This window comes from Manis pentadactyla, chromosome 13, assembly GCF_030020395.1.
Source record: "Manis pentadactyla isolate mManPen7 chromosome 13, mManPen7.hap1, whole genome shotgun sequence".
NCBI lineage: Eukaryota > Metazoa > Chordata > Mammalia > Pholidota > Manidae > Manis > Manis pentadactyla.
This window is the reverse complement of record NC_080031.1, coordinates 64,592,228-64,609,041: the sequence shown is the minus strand read 5'-3', so window position 1 is coordinate 64,609,041 and position 16,814 is coordinate 64,592,228. Positions and strand designations below refer to the sequence as shown.

Here is a 16,814-nt window from a genome sequence, read left to right as displayed (position 1 = left end):
CCTTCACTTTAGACCTTCCACTTTTGCAGCGGCTGAAGGTTCTCTGGTTTTTCTCAGAGGCCAGTCCTTTTGCTCATATGCTGGACTGCCTTCCAAGATTTCACAATTCTCCTTTTTCAACGAATCATTCCCTCAGCCTATATTTTCTAATGACTGCCAATCTCTCTTAATAACATATTACCCTCCAGTTACTACAAAATATTTCTTCCTTTCTTCTTCCCTTCCTTCCCCTTTCCCTTTCCTTGTTTCTGACTCTTATTTTTATGTCCAGTTTTATTTATTGAGGTAAAATTAACAAATAAGATTGTAAGATATTTACAGAGTACAAGGTGATGACTTGATATACAGATACACTGAAAAGATTCCTTCTGTGGAGCTAATGAACACATCAAACCCCTCATATATTCACTTTTTTTTTTTTGGTGAGAATATTTAGGTGATATTCTCTTGTCAAATTTCAATTATATGATTCAGTGTTATCAACTATAGTCACCATGTTATACGTTAGATTCTCAGTCCTTATTTATTTTATAACTACAAGTTTGTACCCTTTTACCAACCTCACCCTATTTCCCCCACTCCACAGCCCCTGGCAAACATTTTTCTACTGTTTCTGTGAGGTTTTTTTTTTTTTAAGATGTCATATGTAAGTATTACCATGCAGTATATGTGTTTCTGTGACTGGCTCATTTCACTTACTGTAATGCCCCCCAGATTCATCAATATCATTACCAATGATGATTTCCTTCTTTTCAAAGGCTGAATATTAATCCACTATATACCTGCATCTGCAGATCTATCATCTGTCTATATTGCATTTTGTTGATCTATTTATCCACTGACAGACACTTAGCATAGTCTCCATACTTTGGCTTCTGTGAATAATACTGTGATGAACATGGAAGTACAGACATGTTTTTCAGATAATGTTTTTGTTTCCTTTAGATATGTACTGAGAAGTGGGGTTGCTGGATCCTATGGGAGTTTTATTTTTAATCCGAGGCAAACCTCCATGCTCCATGTATAGTGGCTGCACCAGTTTACATTCCTACTGAAAGTGTACAAGGGTATAGTGTTCAAATATTCCCTTTTCTCCGCATCCTCGTCAACATCTGTTATCTCTTGTCTTTTTGACAATAGCCATTGTAACAGGTGTTGAGGTTGTATTTCATTGTGGTTTTAATTTGCATTTCCCTGATGATTAGTGATTTCAGGTACATGTTGGCCATCTATATGTCCTCTTTGGAAAAATGTCTTTTTAGGTCTCTTTTTAAATCAGATTGGGTTTTTTTTTTTTTTTTTTTTTTTTTTTTTTTTTTTTTTTAATAATTATTTTTTATTGAAGGGTAGTTGACACACAGTATTACATTACATGAGTTTCAAGTGTACAACACAGTGGTAGAACATTTATATACATAATTCTAGGTTCCAGCTATCACCCTACCAGGCTGTTACAATATCTTGACTATATTCCTTATGCTATACCTTACATCCCGGTTACTAATTTATTTTACCATTGGAAGTCTGTCCTCTTTTTTTTTTTTTTTTTTTTTGTGAGGGCATCTCTCATATTTATTGATCAAATGGTTGTTAACGACAATAAAATTCTGTATAGGGGAGTCAATGCTCAATGCACAATCATTATTCCACCCCAAGCCTAATTTTTGTCAGTCTCCAATCTTCTGAGGCATAACAAACAAGTTTTTACATGTAGAACAAATTCTTACATAATGAATAAGTTACATAGTGAACAGTACAAGGGCAGTCATCACAGAAACTTTCGGTTTTGCTCATGCATTATGAACTCTGAACAGTCAGTTCAAATATGAATACTCATTTGGTTTTTATACTTGATTTATATGTGGATACCACATTTCTCTCTTTATTATTATTATTTTTAATAAAATGCTGAAGTGGTAGGTAGATACAAGATAAAGGTAGAAAACATAGTTTAGTGTTGTAAGAGAGCACATGTAGATGATCAGGTGTGTGCCTGTAGACTATGTGTTAATCCAAGCTAGACCAGGGCAATAAAACATCCACGTATGCAGAAGATTTCTCTCAGAACGGGGGGGTGAGGTTCTAAGCCTCACCTCTGTTGATCCCCAATTTCTCACCTGATGGCCCCCCTGCGACTGTGCCTGTCTTAGGTTGTTCCTCCCTTGAGGAATCTTACCCGTCTCTGGCTAACCAGTCATCTTCCGGGGCCATACAGGGAAATGTGAAGTTGGTAAGTGAGAGAGAAGACTTATTGTTTGAAAAAGTTAGCTTTTTACTTCTTTGCATATTTATGCCCTGTGGCTTCTATGCCCAGCATTTGTCTTGAGGTATCTTTACCACTTGGAAGAATTATGATACTCGGTAAATTTGATATGAGGCACGAATTCTATTTAAGGGTTGTAATTAGGAAGGAAGAAGAAAAGCTATAGAAGTAGCAGGCGGAAGAAAACATGGGAAGATTGATTATTTATTTGATATATCTTCTTGTAGAGTAACTTCAGCATGTATAGGTTTTAAGCTACTACTTAAATTGCACACACACATTAACATAATAGGAGTATAGTTACATAACCAAAGCATATCTGTAATTACCAGCCATCTGCAGTGAAACCAAGAAAACCATTAAGGCACCTTAGGCATTTGTGAAAACTTATCTATGATATGGTGGATATTGTCCAAATGAACTTGAACAGTCTGAGAGAAATCAGACAAATTAAAACAACCCATTCCTGGGGACTGTTCACATGCCATATGTTCTTTTAACAATAAATAGTTTGTAGTTGTAAGACTTTGGAGCGCTACAATTTGCACTTCTCCAAATTCTTGGTTGAGTTCCAACAGTATAGATCCAGTCCAATTTTGTTGTTTTACTGTATGCACAGGCCAGCTTAGATATCTCCTTCCTCATTCCCATGGCAGGTCCAGGAACTGGTGGGATGAGTGCATCTACAGCTGTAGCAGTGCGTGGGTCTTTGTTGGGGTTTTTTGATGATCATCTTCTGGCATGAGTCTTCCAGAGGGTGCAGATGTTGGAAGTTCTTTTTCATATCATATCTTAGTTCATTTTCGGGGTAGCCCAATTAGGCTTTGATCCTCTGTATAAACACAAACAGACCCTTTGCCTACACTTTTATATGCCCTTTATACCCTTGTGTAGAACTCGTTGGAGGTTACCACACAGGAACTGCCCTTTTTTTTTTTTGCTATCACTAATCTACACTTACATGACGAATATTATGTTTACTGGGCTCTCCCCTATACCAGGTCTCCCCTATAAACCCCTTTACAGTCAGTGTCCATCAGCATAGCAAAATGTTGTAGAATCACTACTTGCCTTCTCTGTGTTGTACAGCCCTCCCTTTTCTTCTACCCCCCCATGCATGTTAATCTTAATACCCCCCTACTTCTCCCCCCCTTATCCCTCCCTACCCACCCATCCTCCCCAGTCCCTTTCCCTTTGGTACCTGTTAGTCCATTCTTGGGTTCTGTGATTCTGGTGCTGTTTTGTTCCTTCAGTTTTTCCTTTGTTCTTATATTCCACAGATAAGTGAAATCATTTGGTATTTCTCTTTCTCCGCTTGGCTTGTTTCACTGAGCATAATACCCTCCAGCTCCATCCATGTTGCTGCAAATGATTGGATTTGCCCTTTTCTTATAGCTGAGTAGTATTCCATTGTGTATATGTACCACATCTTCTTTATCCATTCATCTATTGATGGACATTTAGGTTGCTTCCAATTCTTGGCTATTGTAAATAGTGCTGCAATAAACATAGGGGTGCATCTGTCTTTCTCAAACTTGATTGCTGCATTCTTAGGGTAAATTCCTAGGAGTGGAATTCCTGGGTCAAATGGTAAGTCTGTTTTGAGCATTTTGATGTACCTCCATACTGCTTTCCACAATGGTTGAACTAACTTACATTCCCACCAGCAGTGTAGGAGGGTTCCCCTTTCTCCACAGCCTCGCCAACATTTGTTGTTGTTTGTCTTTTGGATGGCAGCCATCCTTACTGGTGTGAGGTGATACCTCATTGTAGTTTTAATTTGCATTTCTCTGATAATTAGCGATGTGGAGCATCTTTTCATGTGTCTGTTGGCCATCTGTATTTCTTTTTTGGAGAACTGTCTGTTCAGTTCCTCTGCCCATTTTTTAATTGGGTTATTTGTTTTTTGTTTGTTGAGGCGTGAGAGCTCCTTATATATTCTGGACGTCAAGCCTTTATCGGATGTGTCATTTTCAAATATATTCTCCCATACTGTAGGGATCCTTCTTGTTCTATTGATGGTGTCTTTTGCTGTACAGAAGCTTTTCAGCTTAATATAGTCCCACTTACTCATTTTTGCTGTTGTTTTCCTTGCCCGGGGAGATATGTTCAGGAAGAGGTCACTCATGTTTATGTCTAAGAGGTTTTCGCCTATGTTTTCTTCCAAGAGTTTAATGGTTTCATGGCTTACATTCAGGTCTTTGATCCATTTTGAGTTTACTTTTGTATATGGGGTTAGACAATGGTCCAGTTTCATTCTCCTACATGTAGCTGTCCAGTTTTGCCAGCACCACCTGTTGAAGAGACTGTCATTTCGCCATTGTATGTCCATGGCTCCTTTATCAAATATTAATTGACCATATATGTCTGGGTTAATGTCTGGATTCTCTAGTCTGTTCCATTGGTCTGTGGCTCTGTTCTTGTGCCAGTACCAAATTGTCTTGATTACTATGGCTTTATAGTAGAGCTTGAAATTGGGGAGTGAGATCCCCCCTACTTTATTCTTCTTTCTCAGGATTGCTTTGGCTATTCGGGGTCTTTGGTGTTTCCATATGAATTTTTGAATTATTTGTTCCAGTTCATTGAAGAATGTTGCTGGTAGTTTCATAGGGATTGCATCAAATCTGTATATTGCTTTGGGCAGGATGGCCATTTTAACGATATTAATTCTTCCTAGCCACGAGCATGGGATGAGTTTCCATCTGTTAGTGTCCCCTTTAATTTCTCTTAAGAGTGACTTGTAGTTTTCAGAGTATAAGTCTTTCACTTCTTTGGTTAGGTTTATTCCTAGGTATTTTATTTTTTTTGATGCAATTGTGAATGGAGTTGTTTTCCTGATTTCTCTTTCTGTTGGTTCATTGTTAGTATATAGGAAAGCCACAGATTTCTGTGTGTTGATTTTGTATCCTGCAACTTTGCTGTATTCCGATATCAGTTCTAGTAGTTTTGGGGTGGAGTCTTTAGGGTTTTTTATGTACAGTATCATGTCATCTGCAAATAGTGACAGTTTAACTTCTTCTTTACCAATCTGGATTCCTTGTATTTCTTTATTTTGTCTGATTGCCGTGGCTAGGACCTCCAGTACTATGTTAAATAACAGTGGAGAGAGTGGGCATCCCTGTCTAGTTCCCGATCTCAGAGGAAATGCTTTCAGCTTCTCGCTGTTCAATATAATGTTGGCTGTGGGTTTATCATAGATGGCCTTTATTATGTTGAGGTACTTGCCCTCTATTCCCATTTTGCTGAGAGTTTTTAACATGAATGGATGTTGAACTTTGTCAAATGCTTTTTCAGCATCTATGGAGATGATCATGTGGTTTTTGTCTTTCTTTTTGTTGATGTGGTGGATGATGTTGATGGACTTTCGAATGTTGTACCATCCTTGCATCCCTGGAATGAATCCCACTTGGTCATGGTGTATGATCCTTTTGATGTATTTTTGAATTCGGTTTGCTAATATTTTGTTGAGTATTTTTGCATCTACGTTCATCAGGGATATTGGTCTGTAGTTTTCTTTTTTGGTGGGGTCTTTGCCTGGTTTTGGTATTAGGGTGATGTTAGCTTCATAGAATGAGTTTGGGAGTATCCCCTCCTCCTCTATTTTTTGGAAAACTTTAAGGAGAATGGGTATTATGTCTTCCCTGTATGTCTGATAAAATTCCGAGGTAAATCCATCTGGCCCGGGGGTTTTGTTCTTTGGTAGTTTTTTGATTACCTCTTCAATTTCGTTGCTGGTAATTGGTCTGTTTAGATTTTCTGTTTCTTCCTGGGTCAATCTTGGAAGGTTATATTTTTCTAGGAAGTTGTCCATTTCTCCTAGGTTTCCCAGCTTGTTAGCATATAGGTTTTCATAGTATTCTCCAATAATTCTTTGCATTTCCGTGGGGTCCGTCGTGATTTTTCCTTTCTCGTTTCTGATACTGTTGATTTGTGTTGACTCTCTTTTCTTCTTAATAAGTCTGGCTAGAGGCTTATCTATTTTGTTTATTTTCTCGAAGAACCAGCTCTTGGTTTCATTGATTTTTGCTATTGTTTTATTCTTCTCAATTTTATTTATTTCTTCTCTGATCTTTATTATGTCCCTCCTTCTGCTGACCTTAGGCCTCATCTGTTCTTCTTTTTCCAATTTCGATAATTGTGACATTAGACCATTCATTTGGGATTGCTCTTCCTTTTTTAAATATGCTTGGATTGCTATATACTTTCCTCTTAAGACTGCTTTTGCTGTGTCCCACAGAAGTTGGGGCTTAGTGTTGTTGTTGTCATTTGTTTCCATATATTGCTGGATCTCCATTTTGATTTGGTCATTGATCCATTGATTATTTAGGAGCGTGTTGTTAAGCCTCCATGTGTTCGTGAGCCTCTTTGCTTTCTTTGTACAGTTTATTTCTAGTTTTATGCCTTTGTGGTCTGAAAAGTTGGTTGGTAGGATTTCAATCTTTTGGAATTTTCTGAGGCTCTTTTTGTGGCCTAGTATGTGGTCTATTCTGGAGAATGTTCCATGTGCACTTGAGAAGAATGTATATCCCGCTGCTTTTGGATGTAGAGTTCTATAGATGTCTATTAGGTCCATCTGCTCTACTGTGTTGTTCAGTGCTTCCGTGTCCTTACTTATTTTCTGCCCAGTGGATCTATCCTTTGGGGTGAGTGGTGTGTTGAAGTCTCCTAGAATGAATGCATTGCAGTCTATATCCCCCTTTAGTTCTGTTAGTATTTGTTTCACATATGCTGGTGCTCCTGTGTTGGGTGCATATATATTTAGAATGGTTATATCCTCTTGTTTGACTGAGCCCTTTATCATTATGTAGTGTCCTTCTTTATCTCTTGTTACTTTCTTTGTTTTGAAGTCTATTTTGTCTGATATTAGTACTGCAACCCCTGCTTTCTTCTCACTGTTGTTTGCTTGAAATATGTTTTTCCATCCCTTGACTTTTAGTCTGTACATGTCTTTGGGTTTGAGGTGAGTTTCTTGTAAGCAGCATATAGATGGGTCTTGCTTTTTTATCCATTCTGTTACTCTGTGTCTTTTGATTGGTGCATTCAACCCATTAACATTTAGGGTGACTATTGAAAGATATGTACTTATTGCCATTGCAGGCTTTAAATTCGTGGTTACCAAAGGTTCAAGGTTAGCCTCTTTAGTATCTTACTGCCTAACTTAGCTCGCTTATTGAGCTGTTATATACACTGTCTGGAGATTCTTTTCTTCTCTCCCTTCTTGTTCCTCCTCCTCGATTCTTCATATGTTGGGTGTTTTGTGCTGTGCTCTTTCTAGGAGTGCTCCCATCTAGAGCAGTCCCTGTAAGATGTTCTGTAGAGGTGGTTTGTGGAAAGCAAATTCCCTCAGCTTTTGTTTGTCTGGGAATTGTTTAATCCCACCGTCATATTTGAATGATAGTCGTGCTGGATACAGTATCCTTGGTTCAAGGCCCTTCTGTTTCATTGTATTAAATATATCATGCCATTCTCTTCTGGCCTGTAGGGTTTCTGTTGAGAAATCTGACGTTAGCCTGATGGGTTTCCCTTTATAGGTGACCTTTTTCTCTCTAGCTGCCTTTAACACTCTTTCCTTGTCCTTGATCTTTGCCATTTTAATTATTATGTGTCTTGGTGTTGCCCTTCTTGGATCCTTTCTGTTGGGGGTTCTGTGTATTTCCGTGGTCTGTTTGATTACTTCCTCCCCCAGTGTGGGGAAGTTTTCAGCAATTATTTCTTCTAAGATACTTTCCATCTCTTTGCCTCTCTCTTCTTCTTCTGGGACCCCTATAATACGGATATTGCTCCTTTTAGATTGGTCACACAGTTCTCTTAATATTGTTTCATTCCTGGAGATCCTTTTGTCTCTCTCTATGTCAGCTTCTATGCGTTCCTGTTCTCTGATTTCAATTCCATCAATGGCCTCTTGCATTCTATCCATTCTGCTTATAAACCCTTCCAGAGTTTGTTTCATTTCTGCGATCTCCTTTCTGGCATCTGTGATCTCTTTCCGGACTTCATCCCATTTTTCTTGCGTGTTTCTCTGCATCTCTGTCAGCATGTTTATGATTCTTATTTTGAATTCTTTGTCAGGAAGACTGGTTAGGTCTGTCTCCTTCTCTGGTGTTGTCTCTGTGATCTTTGTCTGCCTGTAGCTTTGCCTTTTCATGGTGATAGGAATAGTCTGCAGAACTGGGACGAGTGACGGCTGGAAGGACTTCCTTTCTTGTTGGTTTGTGGCCCTCCTCTCCTGGGAGAACAGCGGCCTCTAGTGGCTTGTGCTGCGCAGCTGCGCGCAGACAGGGTTTCTGCTTCCTGCCCGGCTGCTATGGAGTTAATCTCCGCTGTTGCTGTGGGCGTGGCCTGGCTCGGGCAGCTACTCCAAAATGGTGGAGTCGCGTTGGAGCAGGAGCTGCTGGGAGGCTATTTATCTCCGTAAGGGGCCTCCCTGCTCCCTGCAGCCCAGGGGTTAGGGTGCCCAGAGATCCCGGATTCCCTACCTCTGGATTAAGTGGCCCGCCCTGCCCCTTTAAGACTTCCAAAAAGCACCCGCCAAAACAAAACAGCGACCACAAAAAAAAACAAGAAAAAAAAATTTTTTTAATAAAAAAAAAAAAAAAATTTTTAATTAAAAAAAAAAAAGGTGGTCGTTCGTTTTTCTTTATTCTCCGCTGCCAGCCTCAGGCCTCTGCTCACCGGTCTTTCTGCCCTGTTTCCCTAATATTGGGGTCCCTGTCCCTTTAAGACTTCCAAAAAGCGCTCGCCAAAACAAAGCAGCAAAAAAGCAAAAAAAAAAATGGTCGCGCGCTTTTCTTATGTCCTCTGTCGCCCAGCCTCCAGTGCCTGCTCACTGTTCTTGCTGCCCTGTTTTCCTAGTATCGAGGGCCCTGCACTCTGTCCCGGATGGCTGGGGCTGGGTGTTCGGCAGCCCTGGGCTCCGTCTCCCTCCCGCTCTGCCTGCTCTTCTCCCGCCGGGAGCTGGGGGGAGGGGCGCTCGGCTCCCGCGGGGCCGGGGCTTGTATCTTACCCCCTTCGCGAGGCGCTGGGTTCTCTCAGGTCCGGATGTGGTCTGGATATTGTCCTGTGTCCTCTGGTCTTTATTCTAGGAAGGGTTGTCTTTGTTATATTTTCATAGATATATGTTGTTTTGGGAGGAGATTTCCGCTGCTCTACTCACGCCGCCATCTTCCGCCCCACCTTCATATTGGGTTTTTTTTGCGAAGAGTTGTAGAGTTCCTTGTATATTTTGGATATTAACCTCTTGAAATGTAGTTTGCAAATATTCTCTCCCATTTCATAGGGTGCCTCTCATTTTGCTGATGATTTCCTTTATTGAGCAGAAGCTTCTTGGTTTAAGTATTGTCACTTCTTTATTTTGCTTTTGGTGTCAAAACCAAAAAATCATTGCCAAGACCAATGTCAAGGGACTTACCCCTATGTTTTCTTCTAGGCGTTTTATGATTTCAGATCTTTCATTCAAGTCATTAGTCCATTTTGAGTTGATTTTTGTGTATGGTTTAAGATAGGGGTCCAATCTCATTCTTATACATGGGGCTGTCCAGTTTTCCCAACAACATTTATTGAAGAGACTGTCCTTCCCCTGTTGTTATTCATGGCTCCTTTGTCAGAAATTAACTGATAATTATACACACCTGGGTTTACTTCTGGGCTCTCTCTTCTGTTCCATTGATCTGTGTGTCTTTTTATGCTAATACCATGCTATTTTGATTACTATAATTTTATGATATAATTTGAAATTAGGAAGTATGATTTGTTCTTTTTTTCTCCAGATTGCTTTTGTTATTCTCAAGGTTGTTTTCTCAAGATTTGTCTTTTTATTCTTAGAAAGGATGATGTGCTGTCTCCAGTTCCTTACCAATGATTATTTTTAACCCATGTGTGCTTTGCCTACACAGTAACTATTCCTGATGAGGTCACCAAATCTAATTATTACTTCTCTGTCTATCTCTTACTCTACATGGCAGCAGCAGGATGCACAAGTGACTCCTATCTAACTCCTTGAATAATCCATTCTTTTAACTCACACAATTCCACACTGACCTGGAACTTCCTATCTTGCTAGCTTCTGAAGCTAGCAATTTTAGTCTCCTAAATATTTTAATCACTTTGAATACTGGGGTGGCCAGAGCTCAGTCACTCCTTGTTCTGCTCTCTATGTTTTCTCTCTGTGTTCTCACTGAATCCTATGATTTTTTTCAAACACCCACCTATTTGCCAGAAATTTATAGCTATGCCTCATAAATATATCTGCCTGCTTGATGTTACCAGTTGGGAAGCTAATGCACATCTGACAGTTAACATGCTCAAAACAATTTCTATTCTTCTGTACCCCCAACCACACCTGTTTCTTCCAGTCTTTTCCATTTTAATAGTAGCATCATCCAATCACTTATTCACGTAAAAATCTTAGGACTCATCTTTTATACCCCTTTTCCTTCATCCACCACATCCAATCAGTCCATCAGCAAATACTGTGGGGTATCTGCAAAGTATATCCTGAATTTTTTCCATTGAACCGCACTTCTACAGTGCTGTGACCTTTATCCATGCTCCCCTCATCTCTCATCTGGGTGAGTAAAACATCCACCTAAACGAGCCCTGCTTCTTCTCCTACTACCCTTGCAAATGCATTATCTACAAGGCAACCAGAGATTAAAAAAAATAAACTGGACCATAAAAGCAACTAACACAATAGAATTTGCTATATGCCAAGGACTGTTCTAAGGGGTTGACATGAATTTAGAGGTTTAATTCTCCCAAGAATCCTATGAGGTAAGAGTTCTCTCAATTCCCATTTGTTTTTAGATGAGAAATTTGAGGCACATAGTGAGGCCAGCTTGCCCAAAGTCACAGAGCTGGTAGGTAAGAAATCACATTTCTCATACTCATCAGCCACACTCTGAATCCCTCCACCACAATGCGCTTAGCACAGACCCAAACTCTTTGCCATGGACCACCGTGCCCTGGCCCACCTTTGGACCTCACTTCATGCCACTTGGCCTGCTCAGACCCCAGCCCCCTGGCCTTCATTTCCACTTTTGGGGTGTTTGCTCTTACTGCTGTTTCCCTATTTTTCATTTCGAGGTCCCAGCTCTCAGGTCACCTCACTGGAGAACCCTTCCTTGAACGTGTATCCCAAAGAAGCCACCATTCAATAACTAATATTGCATTCTCTTAAGAAGACTTACCACTTCATGAAATTCTCACATTGATCATTTTGTTATTTGTTGGATGTCTGTTTTCTCCCTGACTAGAACATAACATGGGGAGCAGGGATGCAGGAGGCAAGAGGGAAACTTGTCCTTCTTAGTTCATTCCGGTATTCCAAGAACCACAAACAAAGCAGGGGTTCAATAAATTAATAAATCAATGCTCTGCAACAATTTTTCATGAGGCAATGGGCTCTTGTAACATTCGGATATAAGTATTTTCCACAAGCTTTTCCTTTACAAATACTCAAATATGTTTCAATTTCTTTCTTTCCAGCTTCCTTTTTTTCCAGGACTTAAGTATGTATTTGGATTTCTTTGTCTTCCGCCTCAGTCATCTTCCTATTAATCACTTCCATATCCACATTTCTGATTGTTCGCATCCCTGTCTACTTGTTTTATGCTTCTAATGTGACTTTAACATCTGTGATCATTTTTTTCGCCCTGAGCTCTGCTAAATCATTACCTTTTAGTATTGTTTTATCTTCATGTTCAGCCTCTTCCATCTATTTGAATTTTCTTTAATGGCATCTCTTAGAGATTACCAAAACTATATTTCTAAGCTCTCCTGTTCCTGAGGTGTTTTCGTCTATTGTTTAATTTCCTTTCTTCTTTTTTCCCCAGTTGGTATACATTTGTTGCAGTCTTGTGTAATTATTCATCTTTGATTTTCTTCAAGTTCAGCTACTTGGTGAAAAACAGTGAAGCACGTCACCAGTGTTGAACCGGGCACAGGCTACAGTTTCTATTCACACTTATTGTAAGAACGTTTTCTGGCTATATTGGTTATGCTCTCTGGGTAGGGCACATGCACCCAAGATTTCAGGTAGTTTAAGAGGTCCGTGTGGTTCTGAGGGAAGCTCTTTAAGTCTTAGCATGTCACTGTTTTCTCTTTCATGTCTACATTTCTTGGCACAACAGTGTGGAAGTGTGCTGGGCGTCCACAAAACCATTTCCTATTTCTCATTTGCCTGTGGCCCCAATCTTCTGATCAAAGATCATTGGATGAACTTTTAAAACTGGGGCAGTTATGGAGAAAGACCTGCATTCCACCAAAGTCTAAAGAATATGCCACTGAACGTTTTCTGTGTTTTTGTTTGAAATTGTTTATTATTTGAAAGATACTCTAAATTTAGAGTCTGTAGTTATGACCCCCTCTTCACTTAAATTAAGACAAACATTCTCCCTCCTCTGCCGTATTTCTAAAATCTTCATGGGGTGGAAGTGAGATGACATATTTTTATTCCATCATCTTTAAAACAAAGCTTTTAATATGAAATGTCAGTGGATTCCAAAAAGTATTCTGATGGCATTTTCATTAAAATTTAACCATCTTGGTGAATTTTTTTCTGTTTATTGGATTTTTCTATATATTCGTTAAAAAAATAATTAGGGCATAATATATTGCATAAATTGACTATGTCTGATTCAGTTTATAATTTTCTGTAGAGGTTTTCAATTTCCTTAATAACTTCAACTTTTTAGCCTGTAATATTTTCAGTTTCTACTGCACTTGACATTTTTTGGGTAAGTTTGTTGGACGTCAATTTCATTGTACTCAGCACTTTAATGATTTTTTTGTGGCTTTATCTTTCATTCTGACATTTTAAAACAATTTTTATTTATAATATTTTGGCTGTTTATTATGGAATTTCTAATTCTAAAAGCATGTCTGAGTAAAACTTCTCTACAAAGAGTTTTCTGATGACCGAAAAAGTTTTGTAGAAGTTTCAGTTATCTGCATGGTATCATGAGAAGCTTGAGGATCAGAAAAGTTTTCAAAACTATCTTTTATAGTGTCTTTTAACAGTGAAAATATTAAGATTTATAATGCTCCCTTGGGTCTTGTCTTTGAAAAACTAAGTTGCTAGGGTCATAGAATATTATTAGAGCTAGAAACATCCTTCTCTTCTTTCCACCCAAATTATAGATTCTCAGTCTATAGAGGAGGAAATTGAGGCAAAGAGAATTAAGTCACTTTCAAGACATGCAGTTCAGTGGTAGCAGATTCAGGACCAGAAACCTGAGTTCTTAAGTTGACCACAATGCCTACCACCTCTTCCCAGGAAACACACATATAAAGTTCAGCTAGTTACAAAAATAAGAAACTTTCACACAAGTCTAAGTATTTTAGCCAGATGAAATTAAAATGTAAGTACATATTCAAATAAAATAAAGAGAAATAAATGAAAATGGATCTCATGTACAGTAAGTAGGTAGGCAGGATGGTTAAGGGTGTCTTCCATACATTTTGTTTCTACCCTTCATATTTGTTAGCATTTGCCCTGTGCAAGGTTTTGAGAAACACATATTATTCTATAAACATGACATTAGAAATCTAGGTTTATCTTCTGCGTTTTCAGATCTTGGGAGAATAGCGTTTTTGAAAGAATCACTGTGTAACCAAACTGATGTAATCTATTTTTAACTTGATTAAGTAGTATATTTTGAAAGAAATATATAATAGATTAATATAAACTATGAAATATGGTTATAGTCTGAGGAGTTGTTGCAGACACTTAAAAACTAGTCTTACATTGCTCATGGAATTCAGGATTCACTTCTGTAAAATATTAAAATAGCAGGTAAGGTTGACTCCACTTCAGACCAGTGACCTCTAATCTCAGTATCTTCCCTGGAGATAATTCCTTCTATGAATTGGAGTTTACCTTTTTAAATCTTTTCCTATTTATGTTCTTGCTTGCATATATACCCACAGAAAACTTAGCATATTATTTACAATTTTAAAATGTAACATATTGTATACATTGCTCTATAACTATAACTTTTGAGTTCTTTCCACTTCAATACATATACACTTATATATAATTCCTTTTAACTACTTAATATTTCATAGCTTTGATGTGCCACATTTATTTCAATACCCTCATATGACAGGCATTTAAGTTGTTTATTTATTTATTTTTTTGATTGCTACAAACAAGGCTGTGGCAGACAACTTTGTATTTCTCTTCCTGAGGTAGATTCATTTTCAAAAATAGCCCTTATTAATTTACTTGCTATAAAGTTTGCATGTTTTAAGTGTACAATGACTTTTTACTAAATTGGAATCATATAGTCATCCCACAATCCAGTTAGGATGTTTCCATCTCCCACAGGGATCCCTACTGTCCCTTGAAGCCACTCTCCATTCCAACTCCTAGAACTAGGCCATCACTAATAGATTCATTTTTAAGAAACTGTACTCTTATTTTTTTTTAATGTGAAATTACTGATCTTTATTACTCAAACATTACCCATATTTTTCTAGGTATTAGAGATTAGAAATGGAGCAACAGATTCTTAATTAAGGATGTGGAGCCACCTTATCTTGAGGAGGAGGAAGACTATAGTGGGCTGCAGTCTGCCAGGTGACAACGTGGGGGAAAATGTGCTGAGGGGAGGGACAAGGTGGTCATGACCAGCTGTCATGGCACGAGACTTTGGCACGCATCATGAAATCATAACGGCTTAAACTCCTGAAGTCACCTTGGAGATCCAGCCCTACTTCTTCTCTTTAGGGATGACTCATGTTTACAACTATGGCCAAGTCACAGAGATACCTAACCTGCAATAGGGTTCTGGAGTTATCTGCCTTCATGCTCTCCTCATTCATGGAGTGACACAAAAATGGGAACATGAACGCATACTTTTATTCTGCTACATGAATAGAATTGTTTCAAGGAGTTTTTCTATTACTTCTAAATTCAGTGTTTTAGATTTACAGGACACAGAATCAGGAAAAAGCACGAGCACATATGTTTTATGATGGGCATGGCTGCCGCCACCTTATCCGGACCTTTTATATGCCATGGACCCGACAGGGAAGCAATCTGGCTCTGACACCACCTCTAACAGCTGGAGAAACAGGTGGCTGGCAGCAGGATGGATTGGGAACAGTGCTGTAAATCGGTCTTGGAGGGAGAACAATCAGTGAGCAGACGCCATAGAACCTTACCTACGCAGCCTTCCCCATCAGGCCTCCGGGTCGTCCCAGGCGGGCAGATGCACATGAAGGTGCCAATCAGATTCTTGCACATCATGCCTCTAGATTCACAGTCATGCAGCCCTTCAGCACATTCATCCAGGTCTATAATACAGTGGTAATGGGAAAAAATAACAGCAGAACGCTCTCAGGAGCAGGCTACTGTTTAGTACTTCTGAATCATATTTCTGGTTTTCTGGCTCTTACAATGTAATCTTCTTGTCTGACAGAGACAGGAGGAGACCAGTCTTCTGTCAAGTTGGCTGTATTCTAGATTTTAAGTTTCAGCACTGGTCATCATGATAAGTTTGGGCAAGGGCAAGCTTTCCTTTAATAAGAGCCCAAGATGGTGACAATGGTGTGCCCTCAACCCATCTTATCTTTGCCTTGACTGGAGAGGCCATCAAGTGTCTTTTGTTATGAAGGCTGGAACTCTATCAGCAAAATGCTGTCAGATACATCTCTGTTAGGCCCTAGAAGAAGATAGCTGGGAAGTATAAAGTCATTTAAATATATTCCCAGCACGGCAAATAGAGTTCTCCTGACCCCCTTGTCTGTGGTCTTACCTTTGCACATCTTCTGGTCTTCTCTGAGCGCGTAGCCAATTGGGCACGTGCATTCATAGGACCCGAAGGTGTTCATGCAGCGGAAAGCACACAGCAGTGGGTTCTGGGCACACTCGTTGATATCTGATTGAAGAAACAGGCAAGCATGAGCTCAGCCTAGAGTTCTAATTATTTGTTTAAATAAACACTGATGTTTTTACTTGACAGCCATACAGAATGTCACAGGATAACAGAAAGTGCACTCTGGTATGGGTATACAACAAACTCATTCTCTGGTAGTAATAATGATAAACCTTGAAAAAAACCCCACAAAAACAACTACCTGAAGTAGTTTTCAGTGGTGAGTTGAAGCCCAGTGAACAACCAGGAATAAGCTCCTCCACTTTTCTCCCCCTGAAATGACCCTGCAGATGGCAATGGTTCAGCAATGGCACCTGGCAGCTAAATCTCCACTAGGAACTTTCTGAGTTTCTGTCCAGAGGAATCAGGGGACAGTCAGCCTTGGGGCACCCAAGGCTGTAGAAGAGTAAGGGGGAACCCCAGAAAGGAGAGGGCTGTAAACTTCACCTGAGTTGCTGACCTAACTGTGCATATGTGGGATAAAATCAAAGAAGCTAGCCACTGAGACTTAAAGACAGAACTGAAATCTCAACCACTGACTTCCACAGGCCTGACAGGCTGTTTTTATGATCGTACAAAGGCATCAACTTTCTTTGGTGTAATATAACTGATTTCAGAAGATCTCATTCACAATATTCAGGTATAATCCACAGTTAACTGGCATCCTAGAGAGC

General features: G+C 39.3%; 1 protein-coding gene across 1 annotated transcript in view; it reads right to left on the bottom strand.

The window, feature by feature from the left end:
* Nucleotides 1–16,814, bottom strand: part of FBN2 (fibrillin 2) — a 237,357-nt gene that overhangs the window by 19,750 nt on the left and 200,793 nt on the right. The window contains exons 54-55 of the mRNA XM_036903223.2: nt 16,021–16,143; nt 15,428–15,559 (exon numbers count right to left, since the gene is read on the bottom strand). Coding sequence (XP_036759118.2) covers nt 15,428–15,559; nt 16,021–16,143 — 255 coding nt within the window. The remainder of the gene's footprint in view (nt 1–15,427; nt 15,560–16,020; nt 16,144–16,814) is intronic.